General features: G+C 40.1%; 1 protein-coding gene and 1 long non-coding RNA gene across 4 annotated transcripts in view; one reads left to right on the top strand and one right to left on the bottom strand.

Annotated features, from left to right (window-relative positions):
* Nucleotides 1-20804, top strand: part of TACC2 (transforming acidic coiled-coil containing protein 2) — a 129538-nt gene that overhangs the window by 97939 nt on the left and 10795 nt on the right. For all 3 annotated transcript variants that reach the window (XM_055801737.1, XM_027795457.2, XM_055801748.1), the window contains 8 exons: nucleotides 1111-1171; nucleotides 2215-2422; nucleotides 6263-6324; nucleotides 7161-7276; nucleotides 8035-8206; nucleotides 9643-9783; nucleotides 16339-16482; nucleotides 17424-17500. In XM_055801737.1, the coding sequence (XP_055657712.1) occupies nucleotides 1111-1171; nucleotides 2215-2422; nucleotides 6263-6324; nucleotides 7161-7276; nucleotides 8035-8206; nucleotides 9643-9783; nucleotides 16339-16482; nucleotides 17424-17500 (981 nt within the window). The remainder of the gene's footprint in view (nucleotides 1-1110; nucleotides 1172-2214; nucleotides 2423-6262; nucleotides 6325-7160; nucleotides 7277-8034; nucleotides 8207-9642; nucleotides 9784-16338; nucleotides 16483-17423; nucleotides 17501-20804) is intronic.
* On the bottom strand, nucleotides 10817-13300 carry LOC114013894 (uncharacterized). Its single transcript, XR_003557152.2, has 3 exons — nucleotides 12643-13300; nucleotides 11876-12019; nucleotides 10817-11788 (listed from the first exon to the last, which is right to left on the bottom strand). It is a non-coding gene; the product is annotated as an uncharacterized LOC114013894 (long non-coding RNA).

Genomic DNA, 20804 nt, shown 5'->3' with positions numbered 1-20804 from the left:
CTTCTAACATTATAACTAGATAATTAGTAGCATCAAACACACCAATATTCAGCTGTCCAATTTATTTTCCCCTCTGGATGTGGTATTGATTTACCCTCTGCTGATTGAAACTCACCATTATAATTTCTAGTGTTGATCTTGCCATCATTGATCAGGGATGAGCTGGTGAGCAGTAATTTTTGCCACTGCATCTCAGTTCGAACATTAAGTCTTTATCAGTGAGTTTGCTGTGATATTTTTCTCCCTTTTCTAGTTAGTGAATAAATGTCTTTGAATAACTCTGGCAATATGCATCAAGAAAACAGGTAGATAATTGGTTTATTTCTTGTTTAGAAAATATTTTTAAACAATAGTGACTAAACATAAAAGCAACATTCATAATTATACACCGAGACATAATTATGTTCTTCATTCCTTTTGCCTGATTGAAACCTGTGGGGTTTTGAAGGGCTACAGTGTCCGTGCTCCCAGTCTGCACTATGAGAACCCTGGGGAACTGGAAGCAGAATTGCCATATTTGTTGTATTTGTTTTTAAAAGGGTCTGTTGTGCACATTTGTAATGATAGAGCTTTGTTCTGGCCTCTTGGGGAACAGCATCTGCCTCAGCAGCTTTTATGTAGTTCATCCAAATGTACCAAAGTGGTTTATTTTTTATTATTTATTTATGGGGTCATCGGAGCTTACTGCCCAAGTTGATCACAGTTTTAATTCTCAGGTAAAGATGTGTTTTAGACCTAATTTTCATATGGGAAACGGAAACAGACAGAAGCTAAATCATTTGCTTAAGGCCACTGAAGATGTCTGTGGAGGAGCAGCGATTTGAATTGCAATCGAGCAGCAGCTCTGTTCTGTAAATGTGTCAGTAGTTAGCATGAAAAATATGGCAATCCCGCTTTTCTCAGCTTTTGGGGAGTCAAGGCCTGTTCCACGTGCATGACAAGATTATGTACCTATGGCATGTTTCTCTGTGGTGCTGCTGCCTAATGGATGGGATTTTAAAGCGGACCGGCTTACAGAGGTTGCATTGTCTGTGGCTGTCTCTTGCTAAGTGTGAAGTGACCTGATTCTTGCTGGGATTACCATATTAACTATTTTAACTTTATTTTCAGTGATACATTTAGGGTGAAAAAATCACCAAAAAGATCCCCATTATCTGATCCTCCTTCTCAGGTAAAGTACTGCCTTATTTTGGTGCATGTAATTTATGTTCTTGTAGGGGCAAAAAAGGGAAATTTTATTTATTTAATCGTAGAATTGTATGTTTAATAATAAAGAGGTTTTTGTAAACAATATAAGCATATTGTTGTCCAGGTATCGCGCACTGGGCTATAATCATAAGATACTAACCTTTTGGTCTCTAGAAGTGTGTATACAACATCTATTAGATCCAGTATTTTCTGTGGAAATTCCAGTTAGACTATTAGTAAATGTACTGTGGAAGGCCTATGTTACAATGGAATGACGATATGAACAAATCTCTTCAGTCAGTTGTCTGGAAAACTAGACTTAACTATCCACCCTGGTTTTTTTAGATTAGAAAGTAAGAAACTAAATACATCAAATTGGTGGGCTGGAAGGGAAATACAAATAAAACAAGTGGGCTGGTCTACCAAGAACATGTGCTTGGATGGTTTTATTCATTGTTGTAAACTGCTGGCAGGTGGTTTTCTTGGAAGAGAAGTTAGCAAAAGCTGTTCTGCCTAAAAGGCCTAACTGCTTTGATGTGGCACAGCTCCTTCCATGCTGCTGTTCATTCCTGTTATCCATCCTACCCTTTTATGTGTGCTGCTGGACAGCATAGAAGTTAAGGAAGGGTTCGTGACCTCGCAGACCTACAGAGGTTTTTGCTCCTATGAGGGAAGCCTAAAAAGTCAGGTTTGGTAGTCAAAGACTTCGGTCATGGGTGATGTGTGCCACCTGCATCGAGTGCCTAACATTTAAACGGCTCTGGATTTCCTTTCTTCCTTATTATCGAGGTAGCTTTGCAATATGAGTGTTTATCATTGAAGAGTTTAGTTATCCTGGGAGAACTCACTGCTCATAGAGTCCTAGATGAAGTACTTCAGTATTTTTCATTAAGTATTTTGTACGGAACTGTGGCTAAGAGGGCAGAATTAAAAAGATGGCTTCGGTTGTGCAGAGGAATTCAGAGCCTAAACTATTTGATGTGTTAATGAAAGATAATAGAATTAATTTGCACTTGTTTTCTGCAGGATCCGACTCCACTGCCTACTCCAGAAACACCTCCCGTCATATCCACGGTGGTTCATGCGACAGATGAGGAGAAACTAGCGTCTTCAGTGACCAGTCAGAAATGGACCTGCATGACTGTGGACCTGAACACGGATAAGCAGGATTACCCACAACCGTCTGATCTATCCACATTTGTTAATGAGACTAAGTTCAGCTCTCCTACAGAGGGTATGGTTTGTAAGGGACTGTCTGCAATCAGCTAATGTTGCGTTTATTGAGGGGGGGGGGGTTGGTTTGTTGGAGGATGTTGGTGTATACTTTGCTGAATGCAAACTGTATTATCTGGGAACCCTACAAAATTAGGCTCTTTGGTGCAGCCCGGGGAACTTGGCAGTTTTGGGGAGCTGAATGTAAGACCCCAATAGCCCAACCTCAAGTTTTCAAGAAAGAGCAGAGAGGAAGCTTAGCAGAAAGTGAAAGGGGCCTTCAGAGAAAGGCTTTTGCTTCCTTTGTATGGTTAATTGTAGACATGCTGTGTTCTTCTGTGCTTGCTACCTGTTTTATCAGTGCCTTCATGGGAGACTCGGGTCTGATACTGCTCTCGGTTAAGTGTTTGGGATCCAGAGCCACTGAACTGGAGATTTTGCCCGAGCCTGTTCCACTAACGTGAATGGGAGAAGGTCCCAGGTTAAAATTCTGCTCCAAGTTTTTGTATTGCATGAAGACTGTTAATGTGCCATCTCTCCCCCAGGTTCCTAGGATCCAGATATCTTTATGCATAACGATGTGCAGGGTATCCCCTGTGTAAGATAGTTGCCATTCACATGCCAGATAAAATTTCCTTCTAGATCAGCTTATTAAGGTTTTTCCCATCATACCTTCCTATAAGCAGTTGTGAGCTAAAGCTGGAAGTTTCTGTTACAAGAACTGTCATTCCAGATCTGTGAAATGTGGAAGAGACAAAATGTAGAAAATGTGTGTGTGGCCTTCCTTGGTGTTCCCAGAGGGAATGCTGCTTTGCAACACCTGCTCCGAGAGCAGATTTTCAGCTTTGTGGGTGGGAAGAATGTAGGAGTTTAACTCGGCTTAAACATTTTCTTCCTTGGCAGAATTTTTTTTTTCCCCCCCTAACCTTTCAGTCTACCATTAATGCCACTTTATGCCATTTTAGACTGGGTCTGAGGAGTTTTTTGCCTAATTAAAAACTAATTTAAGAACTGCTAAGCTTTTAGATCAGATGTGTTTGACATTAAAAGGCATGGATAATCATGCTGGTTTTAATGAAACCGCATATGTTCATATGCGCGTGCTTGTGGGTTTGTGTGGCCTGGGCTCTTCGGAAATCTATTGAGTCTCTGTGCAGATAAGTATGTCAGTCTGGATAAATCCATTTGGTATTATTGTCAAATTATAAAATTCAGGCATCAGCTTTGCCTAATTTGAGTTTTAAAAAAACAACTTAACAGAAACCCTTTTTAGAAAAAAAGTTCCCCAAGTCTGGGAAAATGGAAATTATATGGAAGGAAATGGAACAAAAAAGTAGTGAGAGATACACTAAAGCAATCATTTTAGCTATCAAAGTGAGTAGAAGAAAGTGAGCAAAGCTCCTAATTAAATGCTAATTGTCGTCTCATGTGTGCTGAATGGTATAGTCGAAGTTTCAGATTTCATGCTAATTAAAATCAACAATGCTTCCGCTTTTCAGATCTCTTAAAAATAATATATATTTTTTCCCTTGACAGTCTTGGTCCTGTGGCGCTGAGACATTTTTGAGTAATTCCAGGGCTGTCTCTCAGTGCGAATATTTTTACCCCTCCCAGACTCTAGTGTGAGTGTTTTCCTGTAACCTAACACGGCTTTTGTACAGATACAGCCCAGCTACTGAGTCAGCCAGTACATCCCGCTCTCATCTGTTGCATGCGCTGCCTATAACTGCTGCCATTTTCGTGTTGCACAGACCAGGAATAAGCAGTAATTTATAGCAGAAAATTCTGCAGCTATTTGTAGGAGGAGTTGGAGGACATCGCTTAGTAAGTCTGTTGTATGTATTTATAAAAGATAATGATCTTACTCCATGGGATATCCTGGGCATTTGTAATTTTGAATATATAGAGATAACCAGAGCCTAAGGTTTTGGAGGGGAGATGATGTCTTAGAGGAGATACCTAGGAGAGGAGATAGAGTCTAATTATGCTGGAAACTTCTGAGAGCAATGAGACTAAACAAACTGCGTTTAGCGAGCCATGTTACTCCTTTTGTTTCTGGTTGAAGTATTTCCGTCTGCATCCTGCTGTTTTTTCAAATCAGTAAAGTTAAATACGTGTTGTCCCAAAAGTCAGTTCGGATTGCAATTGCAAAGCCGCTACCAGCCCAGCAGGCAGATGGAAGATCACTGCTGGCTGTGCCAGCAGAGGACAGTGCCGATACATCTCCTGCCCCTGAGCATGCTTGTACGCTCGCTCGGTAATTGCTCTCTGGTTTCATAAAGCTGCCCTATAAAGATGCGTGATGGACCTCATGGGGCTATGTGTATATAAATGAAATACAGAAAGGCAGTTGCTAAACACTAGGTGCTGTTATCTGGTATTTCATGCTTTCTCCTACAATTCTGCATCTAGTAGGTGGTTTGAATCTCGTTTCAGTTTTGGTTTTGCTTTCACTAACAAGAAGCTTGTATCTTATAGCAGGAGGTTGTCTATCTTGCCTGGCTTCCCGTTACCATTAAAAACTTCTGGTGCTAGGAATTTAAATGTGAGCAGCCTGCTATTATAGTGTTCTCTTCACTTAGACATTTTACTGTTAAGATCTCCCACGTGTCAAGTACTGAGAGTTTGTGGCTGTTCCTCTTCAGTGGTTGTTTCACAAAACACATAGACTCGTGGGATTATAGTGCTTGTACTCTACAATGCTTTTTATCATAAAAAATTTTTGAGCATTGTAAACTCATATTGCACCCTTTGAAACTTTTTTTTTTTAAATGAAACACTTAAGAAGTTATCTTTGGGGTTGGTTTGTGTAAAGAACGAATGTCTTAGCAGCAGTTGCTGTTTTCCTGAAAGCCGCCCAAATCTAGAATTTTAGCACATACTTTTATCGTAATGTAAATGCTAGTATGCCATTCATTAGAACTTATCTATAACAGAAATGAAATTATACAAGTGGTTTATTGAATTAACTCATGGAAACAGAGTAAAATACAGCATTAGGACAATTTAGTTACATTTTCAATTTTTAAATTAAGGTGTCATTGCACAAAGTCTTTGCTTTTATTTGGGTGCAGGAAGGTATGCTCTTTTTTCCATTTTGCTGTGTTTTTTCTATCTGCTTCTATATTGACTACTGGGTGACCATGGAATGAAAAGAAATACTGTTTATTCCCCCCAGTGTAATTAGGAGATTAGAAGTGGAGAAACAGTAAAAATTTGCATTTTTATTAGGGTTTAGATTTAGGGTTCTTCGTAAATCTTTCTGCCTCAGGCATTTCCTCCAAAACTAAAATGTGAACACAGCCCAGTAAGCTGGGCTGTTGTCTCACCCCTTGTTCAATGAGCATACAGGTATTTTATATTTCTTTCCATCTTAAGTGATATCACAGTAGTCCCTCTTAATTAAAAATTGTGTGATAAAGATTAAGAAATAGAAATTACTGCGTTTCTCAACAGCTTTTAAAATCTTTTTGCGTACATTAAAGGAAACTGCTATCAGCATTACCAACAACTGAAAAATGTGTTTTCTGTGATAAGATAGAGGAAAGTTATCTGTGCTCTGAAAGCACTCTGAAAGTTTCTTGATATTCTGGCCGCTGGGGCAGAATCTTCAGCAAACTGATAAAGCTGCAATTCTTCAGGCAAATGAATTTGCCTGAAATGTGTCCTAGTTCTATTGTTGAAAATCAGTGAAAATCAATGTACCTTCTGCTTTCTTTCTGTATATTCTATTTTTAATACCTCATAGAAAAGCATTGAGCAGAATGGGAGTGGCCCTGGTAAATAAGAAGAGATCTCATTTACTTCTGCAAAAGTCATTTCATGGCACATATTTAATGTTTTTTTTTTGTTTCTGTTGCAGAATTGGAATATGGCAACTCATATGAAATAGAATATATGGAGAAAATAGGCTCCTCTGTGCCTGTAAGTTCTTATTCCATTTCCATTCATTTGCATTCCCTTGTCATAATATACTATCCTGATAATGCCATCAGCCTCACTACTCCTTAAATTAATTATAACGTGCCTGCAGCAGATCTGCAAACCCAGTTCCTTTAAATTGGCATAACCAGGTAAATTGCATGTGCTTTGTTGTCCTGTATCCTGTAGAGCTTGTTCCGTTTTATTATTTTATTTTTAAGCTAGCATCATAGTAGTTCTTTCTGGAGATTAAAAGCAAATCAGTATTTCCAGCAGCGTAGAGTACAGAGCTGTCTACACCAGCTATTGAACTGTTTTAAGAAACTGAGAGTAAAACTTTTAAGAAGATGGAGGGAAATCAGGAGACAATGCAGAATGAATGCGAAATATGGAACACAGTACTCTATGTTATCCGTTGTTTTGTTTTACTTCTATTTAATTCATGGATTTGATAGCTTGAGTAGATCCAAAGGGGGTATATCCACTGGGGAAGTTAGAAAAATCAAGCATGCATGTCAGGTGCTTAAACTGATTAGAAGTTTCAGCGGATAGTTTAGTAGCACTTCTGGTCAAGGGATGCCTCCTGCCTCACAGGACCAGAAATCTGATTAACGCCAAAGTGGGAGAAGAGCCATGACAAAGAGTGAGCTCTATGGGTTTTGTTCTTTAATGGTTTCTTCCTTGAAGGGATCATCTCAGTATCAGCATAGACTGTATTACAGTCCTATATTATTAGTTGTCTGTCAAGTCATTTGGTCACTTAAGGCTTCAGTGACCTGAATCAGCTGTAATGGAGAATGGTTGAGTTGCTTAATGAGCCTTTCTTTTCCTGTTGCCAGCAGGATGATAGCACCTCGAAGAAACAGTCTTTATACCTAATGTTTGATGCACAGCAGGAGAGTCCAGTCAAATCACCTCCCATCAGACTGTCTGATTCCACAACGCCATGCTCAGGGTATGTCACTGCAAGCAAATTCAGCAGTGGAAAAGGGTGTCGGGGAAACGGGTTAACATCATAGCGTGTACACAGACAGTTCTTCCTCTCTGCCGCTGAGTTGTTTGCTTAAAAATAGGCTCCCATCTGTGTACGCGTATGATAGAGGGCAAAGAGACAGAATTTTATAATGGGAAGGAACATGGGAGGACATATATTTCTCCTTCATACTCGTACTCAATAGTCACAGTGGCAACTATTTCACTAGACAGTCGCTTCCTGCTTACAGTCTTTTTCGCAGATACTGAGGTCGTTTTCATGTCAATCTAGAAATCTCCTGATAGCCACTTTTCACTTGGCATTTCCTAGATATATTTTCTGAACAAGAAGTCTAGTTCTTAAGAACACAGGATGTGGGGCTTGTGTTTACTTCCAAAAATTTTGCTTGTTGAGGACATCTGTTCTGGTTGGTGAAAGTTGTTTGTTGGGAGAGAGGTAGGTCGCAACGAGAAAGGGGTAAAAAGGCAAGTGAGAAATATTTAAGGAATGTACGTAACATTTCTGATGGAGCCGGCTTTACATGACTTTGGTGCATTGCTTTGAAAGGATATTGCAAAGTGTTATGAAACATAATGATATGAAGTTGGGTGGAAACAATGTGTGTGTGTATATATTCTTGCATATAAACATATACACACACACATGAAAGTAATGAAGAGGACTTGTTTTATAAGGGCCTTGTGCTCCACCCTGAAAGCAGGTACACAATCTTTTTACAGGTCAAGTTTTGAAGACCCTGAAGCCCAGCAATCTTCTGGAATAAAAATACAACATCCAGCTTCCCGAGTGCTAGCTGCCAGCCAAGAGGCACACTTACAGCCACCTGACAAGTCAAAGCAGAAAGACCTAGAGCCCCTGACCCTAGGAACAACTCCAGAGGCTATTGAAATAGTAAGCAATTTATGATAAGTTTGGGAATAATTTTCCCGCAGAGATTTCTCACGTCATGTAAGAGGTAGCAAAGGTGGATCTCAGAAGCTGAGTGAAACTCCACCTGACACTTAAAGACCTTGGTAGCAGCATGTGGTAGTACCCAAATGAGGTAGGTAGGTTGATGGATCTGATGGAATTCAGAAGAATTTTCTGAATTCTTACCATAGTTCAACATGGTCTTGTGTTAACTTATTCCAGGTTGATACTTTGAAGTGCTTTCTTTCTCACACAGGCTTTTTTACACTGTGCTTTAACCCAATATGTGAAAAAATATTTTATATATAAAATAAGGGGTTTGATATTTACAGAGAGACATGATCTATTCTGTTGCATGTACTGTAAAATTTAAAAATTTTGTCAGTAAACAACAGGTGCCCTTTCACATTTTCGTATAAACTGTCAACTCTATTGTTATCACCTGATACTGATAATGTAAAATTCAACTTTATGATCATTAGAACTCATTCCAGTTTCAGTTAAATCACTTTTTTCAGTGGTTTCTCTGGGTCACATTTGAATTGGCAGTGAGCCCTTCCTTGATTCCAGCCTGCACTGCATACAGACTTCAGAGCACTGGTTCTCAAATTCATGAAGGTTCCCTCAGGTCCTCCATTTTTCCAGGAAAACTTGTTCCACAAACGCCTGCAGCATTAGGCATGCTAAGCTATAGGACAGTATATTTACTGAGGAGTCAAAACAAGAGCTGCAGTATTATGCTTAATTGGTATTAACAATGCTGTTGATACCATCTCACAAAACGTTTTTTATGAGCTTGAATACTTTTCTCACAGCAGAAAGTGTTGAGTCCTCAAATCCCAATGGTCTTGTTTTTGTCATTGGAATTCTGTCCACCCTCATCTTATGTATTTATTCTGATCAGGTTATAATTGTGAACATAACTTAGTTTATCCCCAGTAAGCAGCAAAAGACTTTGCAAAGACTGCAAAAAGGGTCTTGCTGAGGTTCCCCTCAGTTTTAGTGGTCTTCAAAGCTTTTGGACTGCCTTAGAGATTGCCTGAACTGAACATAAGCTATTCTACGAGCAAAACCTGTGGTAACTCTTTGAAAACTATTGATGAAGTATCGAGAGTGGGCTGTGCCCCACGGTTTGAGAGCCATTGCTTTAGAGGTCCTAATGTTACTTATTTCATGCTTTAGAGGTCCTAATATTACTTACTCGATGTTAGTGTTGGAAAATATACCCAGCTTTTAAATTCGGAAGAATTGTTCTTGATGTTTGTCTGTTACACCTATGAACCATGTATTCAAAAGTATTCTTCAGTGGGGCATGAAACTGCTAGGAGTCAAAGATCTGCAGGCACGTATGTTGCTTTTGGCCTGAACTGCTTGGGCAAAAAATCTGTTGCTTATGCTATATCCTCCTTGCCCTTCAGACATCTCCTGAAGACTCCTTTGTCTCTGCTGATGCTCTTCTCAATAGGATATCTAAGAAAACCTCAATATGTGATCAGTCTGAATATCTAGATCCTGACTTAGCAGAAAAGAACCCCCCAGTATTTGCTCAGAAACTTCAGGTTTGTAGCAGGAATATAAATGTTGCTTTTCTTTAAGTTTGTCTGTTCACAGGTAGAGGAATGCTTTGCCTCATCTGAAAAGGGTGGGGGGAGGCTTGGAGAGAAGGTGGGAAAGAAGCAAAATAATGCTTTGATTCTTTCCAAAGTAACGTTGGCCTTTCAGGAACTTAAGGAACAGGAAACAGACACTTACAGCTATCCTATACCACTGATGGATATATTTTGCAGAAGTCTTTATGATGCAAATCTTTTAAGATTGAACACAGGACTTGATGTGTGGAGAGTTGTCTTGACACCTGGCCTTAGTAGGTCTGTGTGTGTAGATTGGTTTTCAGAGGTTTAGGCCCTAATTCTGCTGAAATGAAAATTAGGCTTTATTTTTCTAGTAATCTGTCTAATGCAGAATTTGGCACAGCTTCTTCTAGGAAAAGCAAATTGATCTGCAGACCAGTTCTGTATGTCAGGACATATTTTCTAGAATATTTATAGTGAGATTTTAAAACAGCAGAGGTTGAATTGGGAGTGGCAGCTGGCATAAGTTCATGTAAAATGAAAACAAAAGGAGACAAGTCTGTGAAAAACAGTTTTAGCTTCAGAAAACATTTATTTTACCTAAAGTGTTGTTCATATTTACCCCCCAATAAACATTGTTTGTCTATACAGCTACCTCAAAACTAACCAAAAACTGAAGGTTTGTATCAGTGTTCTCAACGTAAAAGGAATATGGATGTGTTTGTCACCCAGGAATTGCCAGAATTATATTTTAAAATATAACATTCCATTTTTGAATGTGTTAAACATTTTTGCTGTGTTCTTAATACATTTTTTTCTGTGGATTGCTCACAACCAAACACTTGACAGGAGGAGTTAGAGTTTGCTGCAATGAGGATAGAAGCACTGAAGTTAGCCAGGCAGATTACCCTGTCTTCTTTCTGCTCCAAGGTATCTGTTTTGTGCCTGCCACGTGTGTGTGAGTGTGCACAGACTAAGAAACCGAGTGCTGCTTTTTCTTTAACAAGGTAACTAAGGCTCTCGGGGTGCAGTGCTAAGCTGTGCACACCTCAGTGTGACACCAAATAGCATGCTGAAAGCAGTACTGCGCACAGAACTGTCGCCTGCTCCACTCACAGAGTACCGCTACATCCAGATTAACAAAAAGCAAATTTGAAGGCAAGAAGCAGACACATACCTTTTGCAGGAGACAGATTCTGCAATCCAGGTGGCCATTTGTCATTTGTCTACAGCAGGATTTTTCCTAAAAGGTTTGATGGCAGAACAATACCAAACCTGCTTCTCATAAAGATGCTATAGATTTTGACTTTAGGGACATTTTCCCTTTTGTTGGTATTTTCAGCTTGAAATCAGACACCTTAACGGAGTTTGGAAGTGAGACATTCCATCAAGTCTGCCTTCAGGCATCTGAAGAAAGGGACTACAGCAGGTTTGGAAGGGCTATAGAGTCCCAAGGAGAAAAGGCCTCCCAACACAGTGTGTCTTGTTTCATGAAGTTCTAAACTTTTTTTTTTTTTTTAAATTGCTGCTTCCAGTTGTGCTGACTAGTTCCGCCTCAGAGTGATGCTTTGCACTGCTTTAGGGATGCATGTGGTCCTCACTGTGTTTGGAATGGGGTGGAAGAGCTTGCTCGGATGCGCTGAGTTTGGTGGTTAACCAGTTGCACAGCCAGTTTAAGATGCCCTTCATGGTACTTATCAGCAAAACAGTCGAGCCAGAAGCGTTAGTGGCTTTTTTGGGAGGTGGCATCAGCTGAATGGGATGCGGATGGGATGGCAGTGTCCTGTTGCAATGAGACATACTTATTCCAAATGAGGGGACTGCTTCTGATATGTCCTCCAGTGACCTTCCTCTTCTTATACTGTCCATTAATATGTCAGTGGGAAGTTGTCTGCCTGATCCTATGTCATCTTGAGTTCATTGCCTCGTAACAACATTCAGGCTGGTTGTAGGGTAGAATTTTTTGGTGCATTAAAGATAAGTCATAAAGTAGCTAGTTCATAAAAGTAAAGATTAATTTTTTTTAGATTAACTGTACTTTTATGAAAAACAATGCTTATATTTGATTTATTTTGCTTACCTTAAATAGCCCATGAGCCAGCTGCACTTCCCAAAGTAAACTCATTCCTTGCAGATTTATAGGTGTTTAAAAGTATGTTGCTATAATCTTCTATTTAATCAAGAAAACATGTCGTTGTCTTCATTGGAAACCAAGCTTAACCTTCTAGTTAGGAACAGAAAGAACAAAGAAGGAAAAAATAAATGCCATTTTCATGTGTGAGCGCTGGCCTGTGTGTGTCCCCTCACTCTGTTGCCCTGAGTGGCGAGTGTCAGAAGAGGGTGAGTGGGATCCTCTCTAGATCCCCTCTACCTCATTCTCTCTCTACCTCCTTGTCCTCCCAACGCTGCTTAACATGCAGCAGTCAGGCTCTCTACCACCAGGAAACAGTCAAGATTAAACCAAGATGCTACAGGTTACACAAAAGACTTCTGTTACACATCTGCATTTTTACTACCAGCCAGCAATTCAGAAACACACAAATTGTACTATTTTAGACTGAAAAGAATAAGTTTTTGCGTTTGTGAATCCTTGTGTGTTATCCAGGGGAAGATTCTGAGCTGCAAAAATGTTCTAATATGTATTTGGTTATGTGAAGTTATATTTTAAAGATGCTTTTTAACATCATTACAGCATTTTATTTTATTTAGAACAAGTTTATAAACTCCTTAGAACTTAGAAATGGGGAGTGGATTTCATGTGATTTTTAAAAAATGCCATTAATCTGTATAAGAAAGACAGCGAAAAAGATAAGCAGCGATGTGGAGAGAAAAATAAGCAAAACTCACCCTCTGACAGAGAACTGGCAGCCACACGTTGTCCAGTCAGTCATAGGAATGCTTTTAGCTCATTACAGTGGGTGTCACGTTAGGCTGGGGAGGACTTTTGTCCTTGTATAACTTTACTATTTCAGTGGGAGGTTGCTAATGTTAAATTGGCCTATGATGACTACTCTTGTGACCTGCAGTGACTGATGGCCTGGATTAAGTATAATAGAAGCCACCAGATGACTGCAGTGACTTAAATTCAGACACTAACTGGCAGATTCCCTTCTGGTTGGTTGGTCTCCATTCTTTTCTTAATGTTGTATAATTACATTTAACATTTGCAAAACCACGTTGGGATGGGTAACGAGAATAGGATGCTAAATAAAGACGCAAGCGCTTGTTATGGCAAGTTAGGTCACCTAAAATAAAGGTTAAGTACAGGCATTTTCTGCTAAGACTAGGTCTGAGAATAAGGATGTGCAATGTGTTGTTCTGACAGAGGGAGATTATTTGGCCACTCCCAAACTTCTTGTCACAGACTTCAACAACAGCAGGACTGGTCATCTGCTTTTACATCGCCAAAGATTTCTGTCTTCCAGCACTGAGATAAGTTACTGCTCCTCTGTTAGACAAACTCCATTAGGATGTCCTGTGGGCGTTTTTTGTAGGTGCAACTTGAACAGAAAGCCAAGAGGGTTTGTGCCCACCACCCTGCAGGTGCTGAGGTGATGTAGACTTGGGTGTGGAAATAAGATCCAAGGAAAGGGAAGAAACTGAAAGGAAAAGCATCCGCACAAATGGGATTAGTGCATCATAGCTTTGGGGGGCTCTCGTGGTAGCGAAGGAAGAATATTTCCTTCAGAGACACCATTTTTTCTAGTAAAATTTTACAAGCAGAGAATCTGCCTCATACAAGAAAGGAATATGCTTGGATTTTACTTGTTTTTCAGCACATACAAATAGGTCTTGTTTTGCCTCCATTGACCGGTCTGCAACCACATCTGTTAAAGCGTACACCATTTGATACACACCCAAGCAATATTTGAGTGCTTGTAAAGGGCAAGCTAATTTTCAGCAGGGCTAAATACATACTCCTCTAAACAGCATGAATAAAAACTAGTTTTCCTTTTCATTCCAGTGCCTTTCTCTGTTTTCATTCAATTTGACCTTCTTGAAGCGAGGTAACTGCAGCTGGTTAGTCGATGTGCATTTATTCTCCCTCTGGTCAGATACCTGGTTTCGGTGAAAGATGCTGGGAAGAGAAGCAGCAGTGCACTGGGCTTTCAAATATTTACACTGAGATTGCAGTGACCTACATTTAGTAGTAATTCCCCTGCAGACTCTAATCTTTCTGTGCGAGGTTCAGTGACTTACAAATCCCTGTGCTTATTATTACCCCAATTAACTGCTTACCTTCTCAGCAATTAGGTGTTGAACTTAAAGCATTGACAGAGTTATTTTGGGTAATACCATCATCGTGTTGGTCAGGTGATACCATATTTTCAGGATAGGAATATTTGGAGGCAGCAAATAACAGTTACTGAATTGCGCATCAGTTTTGAGCTGTGTAAAATTGTCTTGAAGTAAAATTGCAGTAAAACCATGAGGACTTTTACTGGTTGCTCCTGCCAAAGAGCCTGGTTGTGACTCATGTGAAGTGTTTCCAGAATCAGGGCAATACTGGTCGGACCACTGCTACAAGCATTTCTGCTCGATGATTAAATTCCAAGGGTTTTTACAGTCATCTTTGGAAAATTTAAGTTGTTTTGCATTTCATTATTACTATTCATTCAAATGCAAGAGATAACTAGAGAAAACATATTAGTGAAGTGTTGAGCGCTATGTAGAAAGTATGCATAAGTATGTATTAAATGGTTTAAATATTCATTTTTCCTTAAAAATGTTCATCATCCTGACAGTTACTTTGACACATTTTTATGTGAGCTTGAGGAAATTTGTGTTTCTTTTGGCACAATTAATATTTTCCAGCAATCTCTTTGTGAGATCTAGCAAATTAAGCTGCAGGAGGCTTTTGAAATCTGATACATACAGTTCAACAGATTGATCTTCTGGATGGCCTTTCTTCTGAGGACAGCTTTGATGATCTAATGGCTCTTTTTCATCTCTCGGTTATTCTTGCCTTATGTTTGAGGAGGAATTAAAGTACATCTTTTTTGAAGTTGGGATACTGAGTTAAGCCAGCAGCAGTCTTATTTATTGACTGTTTCACCTTTACTCAGATCTGTGGACAGCACCATGTGGTTTTGTATCTATGTGTTTACATAGGTGTCTGAGCTTGTGTCCCAGATGTATTTTTTCCTACGTAGTTGTAAATTGGGAGATGCTTTCAAGAATACAGGCTCTGAAATGTTGATAGATCTTGTGATGCATTTTGCTCAGGTAGGAAAGTCCACAGTATTTGAGGTTGCACCTCCTAATTGTATTGGAATTGATCATTATTTTGTGTGTTCATGATTAAATGTAGTAAAACAGAGAAGGGATGGCCTGCTCCATAAACAATTTTTTGTGACATTTCAGTTCTCCGGCCTTTTTTATTCCAGTGTTGTAAGGAGGCAGTGTTTTGGTGATGGCTGTGGTGTCAGTACTGTCTGCTCCTCTCCTCTCTGTCCCTAGTAATCCTGATTCCTTTGGCCAGTTTTGTGCATATTTAACAGAGGAGTGGGACATTAAACCCCAGCAACACGAGGGTTTATTGTGTGACCCACCAGCAGCTGAAAAAAAAAAGAGTATTTTGCTTCCCAGACCACCACAGGCAATACCCAGGCAGGCAGTCAGCATGTGCATGTGAGCTGCTTGATGGCAAGATGCAAATCATAGGTAGGGGACGCAGGGACACACAGCTGTGGAGGTGCACTTGCTGCAGAGGGGTCTGCTCTCGTGGGGTTGCTACAGATCATGTCTCAAAATGCAGTGGGGTTTTTTTTGTTAAGTATCTTCCTAACTGTCTTGTATAATCTGTTTGGTTTTTAATGTGCTGCAACTTGGATTATTTGTATATGGAATTGTTTGCAAGACTTATGCAGCATCTCAGTGTCACGTACCTCTTTTTTGCTCTCTTCCTCATTTCACATGCTGCTCTCCCTCTGCGTTAATCTGAGTCGCTGACACGAGCAAAATTGGCATCTGCAAATAAAACCTCATTTAACTTACTAATTGCATGCTAAATACCAGTGGGGCAGCAATGTCACTTGTATATTCACACTTTTTATGTAATAACATTGATGATAGATACAGTATGTTGGCAGGTCAGACCTAAGAAAGTGAGTTGTCCTCTTGCTTCTGTTTTCGTGATCTATTTTTGAGGAAGCAGAATTTCCCTTAACAAGCTCCCTGCCTCCAATTCTAATTTCCTCTGCTGACGTGCATTTCTTGTGGATGGTTTGATGAAATTTCTGCATCAGAAAGTAGTAAATTTTCTAATATAGGACCTTAAAATATTGGTGGCAAAGTGCTGTCTTTATTTTCTCTCTGTAAGGATAATATGGCTCTCTTGGTGCTTACTGTGGCTCTAAAATGTGTATTTTATGATTGCTAAACTCAGAGTTTCTTGTCAGTGTTACTGCTGTTATAACTTAGTAGCGCACAGGATTCTGGTTCTAGCTCAGGACCCTGGTGCCTACCACTACACCCAGAAAAGATGAGCTAAACACATATTTAATGGTTCATTTCTTTGTATTTAAAAAACCAAACACACAGAGAGAACCTGCTATCCCAGCAGATGTTTCCATCTCTAAAAGTGCATTGTACTCCCGGATCGGCATCTCGGATGCAGAAAGCACCACAGGTCTTCTCTACCCCCAGCAAGACTTAGACTCTGCACTACGACTTGCCAGAGCAGAGGTAATTTTCTTCAGAATTTTAAAAAGGAAATAACATGCCCCTTGTGGTTTCCTTTCTTTCCTATTTTCTCCCAAGTGATTCATATTATGAACACTTGTTCTATTCTTGAAACCATCCTCAGCCATGCTAAAGCCACGCTAGAGGCTACCAAAGCAAAAGGTGCTACACTGTAAGTTTTACTTTTTTTGACATGAGTGAAAAGCTGAAAGGATAGGAAACATAGGAAAATAGATCTTTATTGTTTTTAACCTTAAATGTACTCTGTGCTTCTTAACATTGCTACATAATTACATAAAAATATAGAAATGCTAGAAATAGGAATAAAATTATGTATTATAGAAAGCTACATATAAGATTAGTCTGGCTAATAATAAGTATTTTAAAATGGGTACAATCCAGTGTTAGAGTATTCCAAACTTTCAGATAGATTTTGTGCACAAAAGGAGCACAAAGGTACACAGTCCTTTGAGTATAAAAGTTCATGGACAGTCAGCCCTAAATATGCACGCAGCAGCAGGGGAACCCCCCTAGAGGACAGGCGAGGGGACCAGCCATATTCCAAACCCACGTACAGGAGCGTTTCGGGTTTGGCACCAGGACAAATGGATACCGTGTACTGTAATATAGTATTTCTGGAAAAGTGTCCTTGTTACAGTCGGGAATAGGACATGAAACAAGAACATTGCATCTACTTTCCTAAGTTAGTTTTTCAAAACTTGAGTATAATTTCACATCCAGGCTTTTTTAATTGCACCTTGCAGTCTGAAAAAGAAGAAAATCACTAGGGATGCTTACATTTGAACCCATTATGCACTTGAAAATTATACAACTGTTAATTAGAATTTGATATTAAATCAAATATTGTAAGTTATTTAATTTCCTCTTTAGTGGATCACTTAGTTTTACTGTTGCAGATTTTTCCTTTGCTTTCTTTGTCTCAGATTGTGGCCAAGGAAAGAGAAGTATCTGAGTGGAAAGAGAAATATGAAGAAAGCAGAAGGGAAGTGATGGAAATGAGGTGGGTTATTAACTTGTCACTGATCACACTGACAGAGAGTCTTGTTTCAGATTGTGGGTAGTGCACAGAGTACCATGATTGTACAACTGTTGTGGCTAGCTGCATTTGTTCTGTTAACTTTAACTGCAGGGTTTGGATTGATCCTAAACTGATACTTTGTCTTTGCTCTGCTTGGTGGGCACCCCTGGGTCAGGGTAATCCTTGAAAACTTCGATGTTGCTAATCTCATTTACATCCTCAAAATACTGAGATAAGAGAGGTCTTAAATCTAGGTTAATGTAAGGGAAGAATTTCCTTCAAGTTTTTGCTGTGGATTGCATAGTGATGTTTCTATGCCTGACTGAATGAGTCTGCCTGCAGAACTGGCAGAGGTATGCACGTGCTAATTTAAAATTCACTCTTCACAAATAGTTTTGCCAACAGAAGAAAGGATGTGAATGTTTGCAGACAGGTACAAGTAGTACAGGCTCCTTCCAGGACATTATTGTAAAAAGTTTTTTTAACAATAGAAAACAAAAACCTAGTTGCCAGTAGAAAAACATTTCCTGCAGAGGAACCAGTCTGGCCTCTGAGTGTTGACTGTCAAGGAGATTCTACACTCTTTTCTTTGAAATGAGCTGATTTTTTAATTACTGCGTACACTAAGCTTGATTTTAGTTAAGTAATAGTTATCTTGGATTCTGCTGTTCCATTTGAGAGCCATCAGAAGGACCCTGAGCTTTTCAGTTTATTCTAGTTGTATCTGTTCTGTTCTATTTCTCCTTGCAAACCTTCTCTGTTACATTACATTTCTGTATACTGGAACATAACTGGTTTGACCTTCTTTCCCAGCCCAGGTCCTACCACTTGCAAGGATGACAACAAAATCACTGTAGTAGGCGAGTTGCTCAAAGAATCACTATTGCTGCCCCTTTAGTCAGTTGAAAGTTTCAGCCTTTCCTTGTTTACAGTAGTAATACCATAAGAACAACATATCAATGAGCTTGACCCACTTATCCATCTGAATCTGAGAGAGTCATCAACTGCAAAAGAGAATGTATAAAAATATTTCATGGAGTCTTTAACGCCTGTTGCTTTTTACCTTCAAACAAACAGAAAAACTCTCCCCCCCTTAACTCATAAATAAAACTGTCAGATTATTTTAGCGCCCTTCTTTTAAGTAATAATTTCTGCAATCGCTTCTGAGACTGAATTTTTCTTCAGAATCGCTTCTGTTCTAGCACCAGCTTCTTCCCAAAATGAAATGCCTCGGTGGCTTAAAACTAAAGCCGATGAGCTGTGTCGAGTGATGACCTGCATATGCAGTTATCCTGTACTTGGGGGAGTCAGGGTGAAAGGGAACAGTGGTGCAGAACTCAGCAAATGCTAGCATGGATGCCAGGAGTCGCACATGGCGTATTTGGATAGCGGCAGCACAGGGCTTTGAGCCAAAGCATCTTAAGAGGAGCATCTGCAAAAGGCAAGGGCAGCCGCTTTATTTCTTTCAGAAAACCATCTCCAGTGCCCAGCTGAATTCTCTCACCTCTCTTGCACTCTGCTTGGGAAAGGAAACAAAACCCTGGCATATCCCACAAATGCATAATGAGGCAAAATGGAGTGGAGCTGCTGCAAGCAGTCAAACCGAGGAAGCAAAGCAAGGAATGAACAGACTTAGGAATTGTGTAAGGCAAGTCTCAGTGTTCAGCACACGCTTCAGTGCAGCACTCGGTCTGTTCTTTAGAAACTGCCTGGGTGCACATGTCTGCTGGCTGCGAGCGGGCACAGACAGAGGTTACTTATTCCTTAATGAAAGGAGAGCAGGGGGTGACACAGCAGTTGGCACCCTGTAGATCTGTACCTTCATCTTCCTCATAGTAATTTGCTTGTGTGCCTACACTCAATAAAATGTGAAAAAACCCCACATTATCTAAGCCATATTTCCTACAGGCACATCCCTAGAACACATGGGTGAAAAAAAATATCTGACTAACATGGTCACAAAATGATGAATTATGCATGTGTGCACGAAGATTTTTCTTGGAAGATTAAATGTTGAAGCAGTCTGTGTATGGTAAATTAGAGATGCAGCAATTAGGTACGACATAATGATACGCAAGGAGTGAAGGGATTATCTAGAGTTGCAAGCACAAAAGCATCAGTTTCACAGAAGGAGAAGCAATGCTTCTTTACCCCAGTCACGCATACTCTACCTGGAATAACCTGAGTTCAGCTGAGTTTCCAGAAGAACGTCAGACTGGAGGGAATTTCACTCCAGACAACAACAGCCAAGATGAGAAGTTGTAATAACGTAGTAACTATTGACGAGCTGAACCAGGGTGGGCTATACCGTAATCCAAGGGTACAACAGAGGCAGGCAAGAAATACTTAAATGTGGTTATTTGAAGGTCTCATGGATTATGTCTCAGTAGGGGAGGTCAAGCAGATGAGCTCTGAGACCCTTTGTAGCCCTGGATTTTGGTGGTGTTATGACTTCTGAAATTGCAGGAAGTCAATAAAGAGACTGAACGTCCAAGTACAAGGAGTCAGGCCTATGCAGCATGTCAAGCTAGGGTTCAGACGTGCCGTCACAGAGAGGAGTGATGTGGCCAGCACCCTGTGCCTCCCCAGCCATGGTGACCTTTATGTGGGCTGCTTGACTGAAAGAGGCCTTTGACAGGTGAATCTGGAGCAAGAGTTCACTCGACTGCCTTGCTTTCCAAATCAAATATTATTAAAATTGATATGCTATTGCAGTATCCACTTCTCTTGAACAGCTGCTGCATGATTCACAGGGCTGGATGATGCAGAGAATGTGGTAGCTACCTGAACTAGTCTAAGCTGGTAAAAATAAGAAACAGATAATGTTATTTCTCTTTCCTGCCAACCTGGGTGGTGCAGCCTAGGCTGGGTAGCGCTGTAGTGTTGTAACTGTGTTTGATGTCACGTTCATTGTCCCGAGTCCTTGGCTTAATTTTCTAGGATGATAAAAGTTCCTAAAGGTGCCTGGTGTTAGAAGGATATGACATGGCTTTACAATCCTTATTGCTTACAGCAGGCTTTTGAGGTAATCTTCTTTGTACATGAAACCAATCCCTTCCTTTTAGAGGAAAATCCCGGTGGCTATCTTTGCTCTCAAAAGTGTCATTTATGGTTGAAAGAAAAACAAGAAAAAGAAAAAAGCCAATTAAAACAACAGGATTGACAGCAGGGAAAGCAGCATCGGAGCAGATCCCGGTGGAGGCAGCGGCCGGAGGCACGGCGAGCGGTGCAGAGCCAGGCTCCAGCCGCAGCACGGGGCACGGTTTCTGCCGGCAGGCTGGGCGAT

Source organism: Falco peregrinus, chromosome 1, assembly GCF_023634155.1.
Source record: "Falco peregrinus isolate bFalPer1 chromosome 1, bFalPer1.pri, whole genome shotgun sequence".
In the NCBI taxonomy this organism is placed as follows: Eukaryota; Metazoa; Chordata; class Aves; order Falconiformes; family Falconidae; genus Falco; species Falco peregrinus.
The sequence above is the reverse complement of the archived record's forward strand: the minus strand, read 5'-3'. Positions and strand labels throughout refer to the sequence as shown.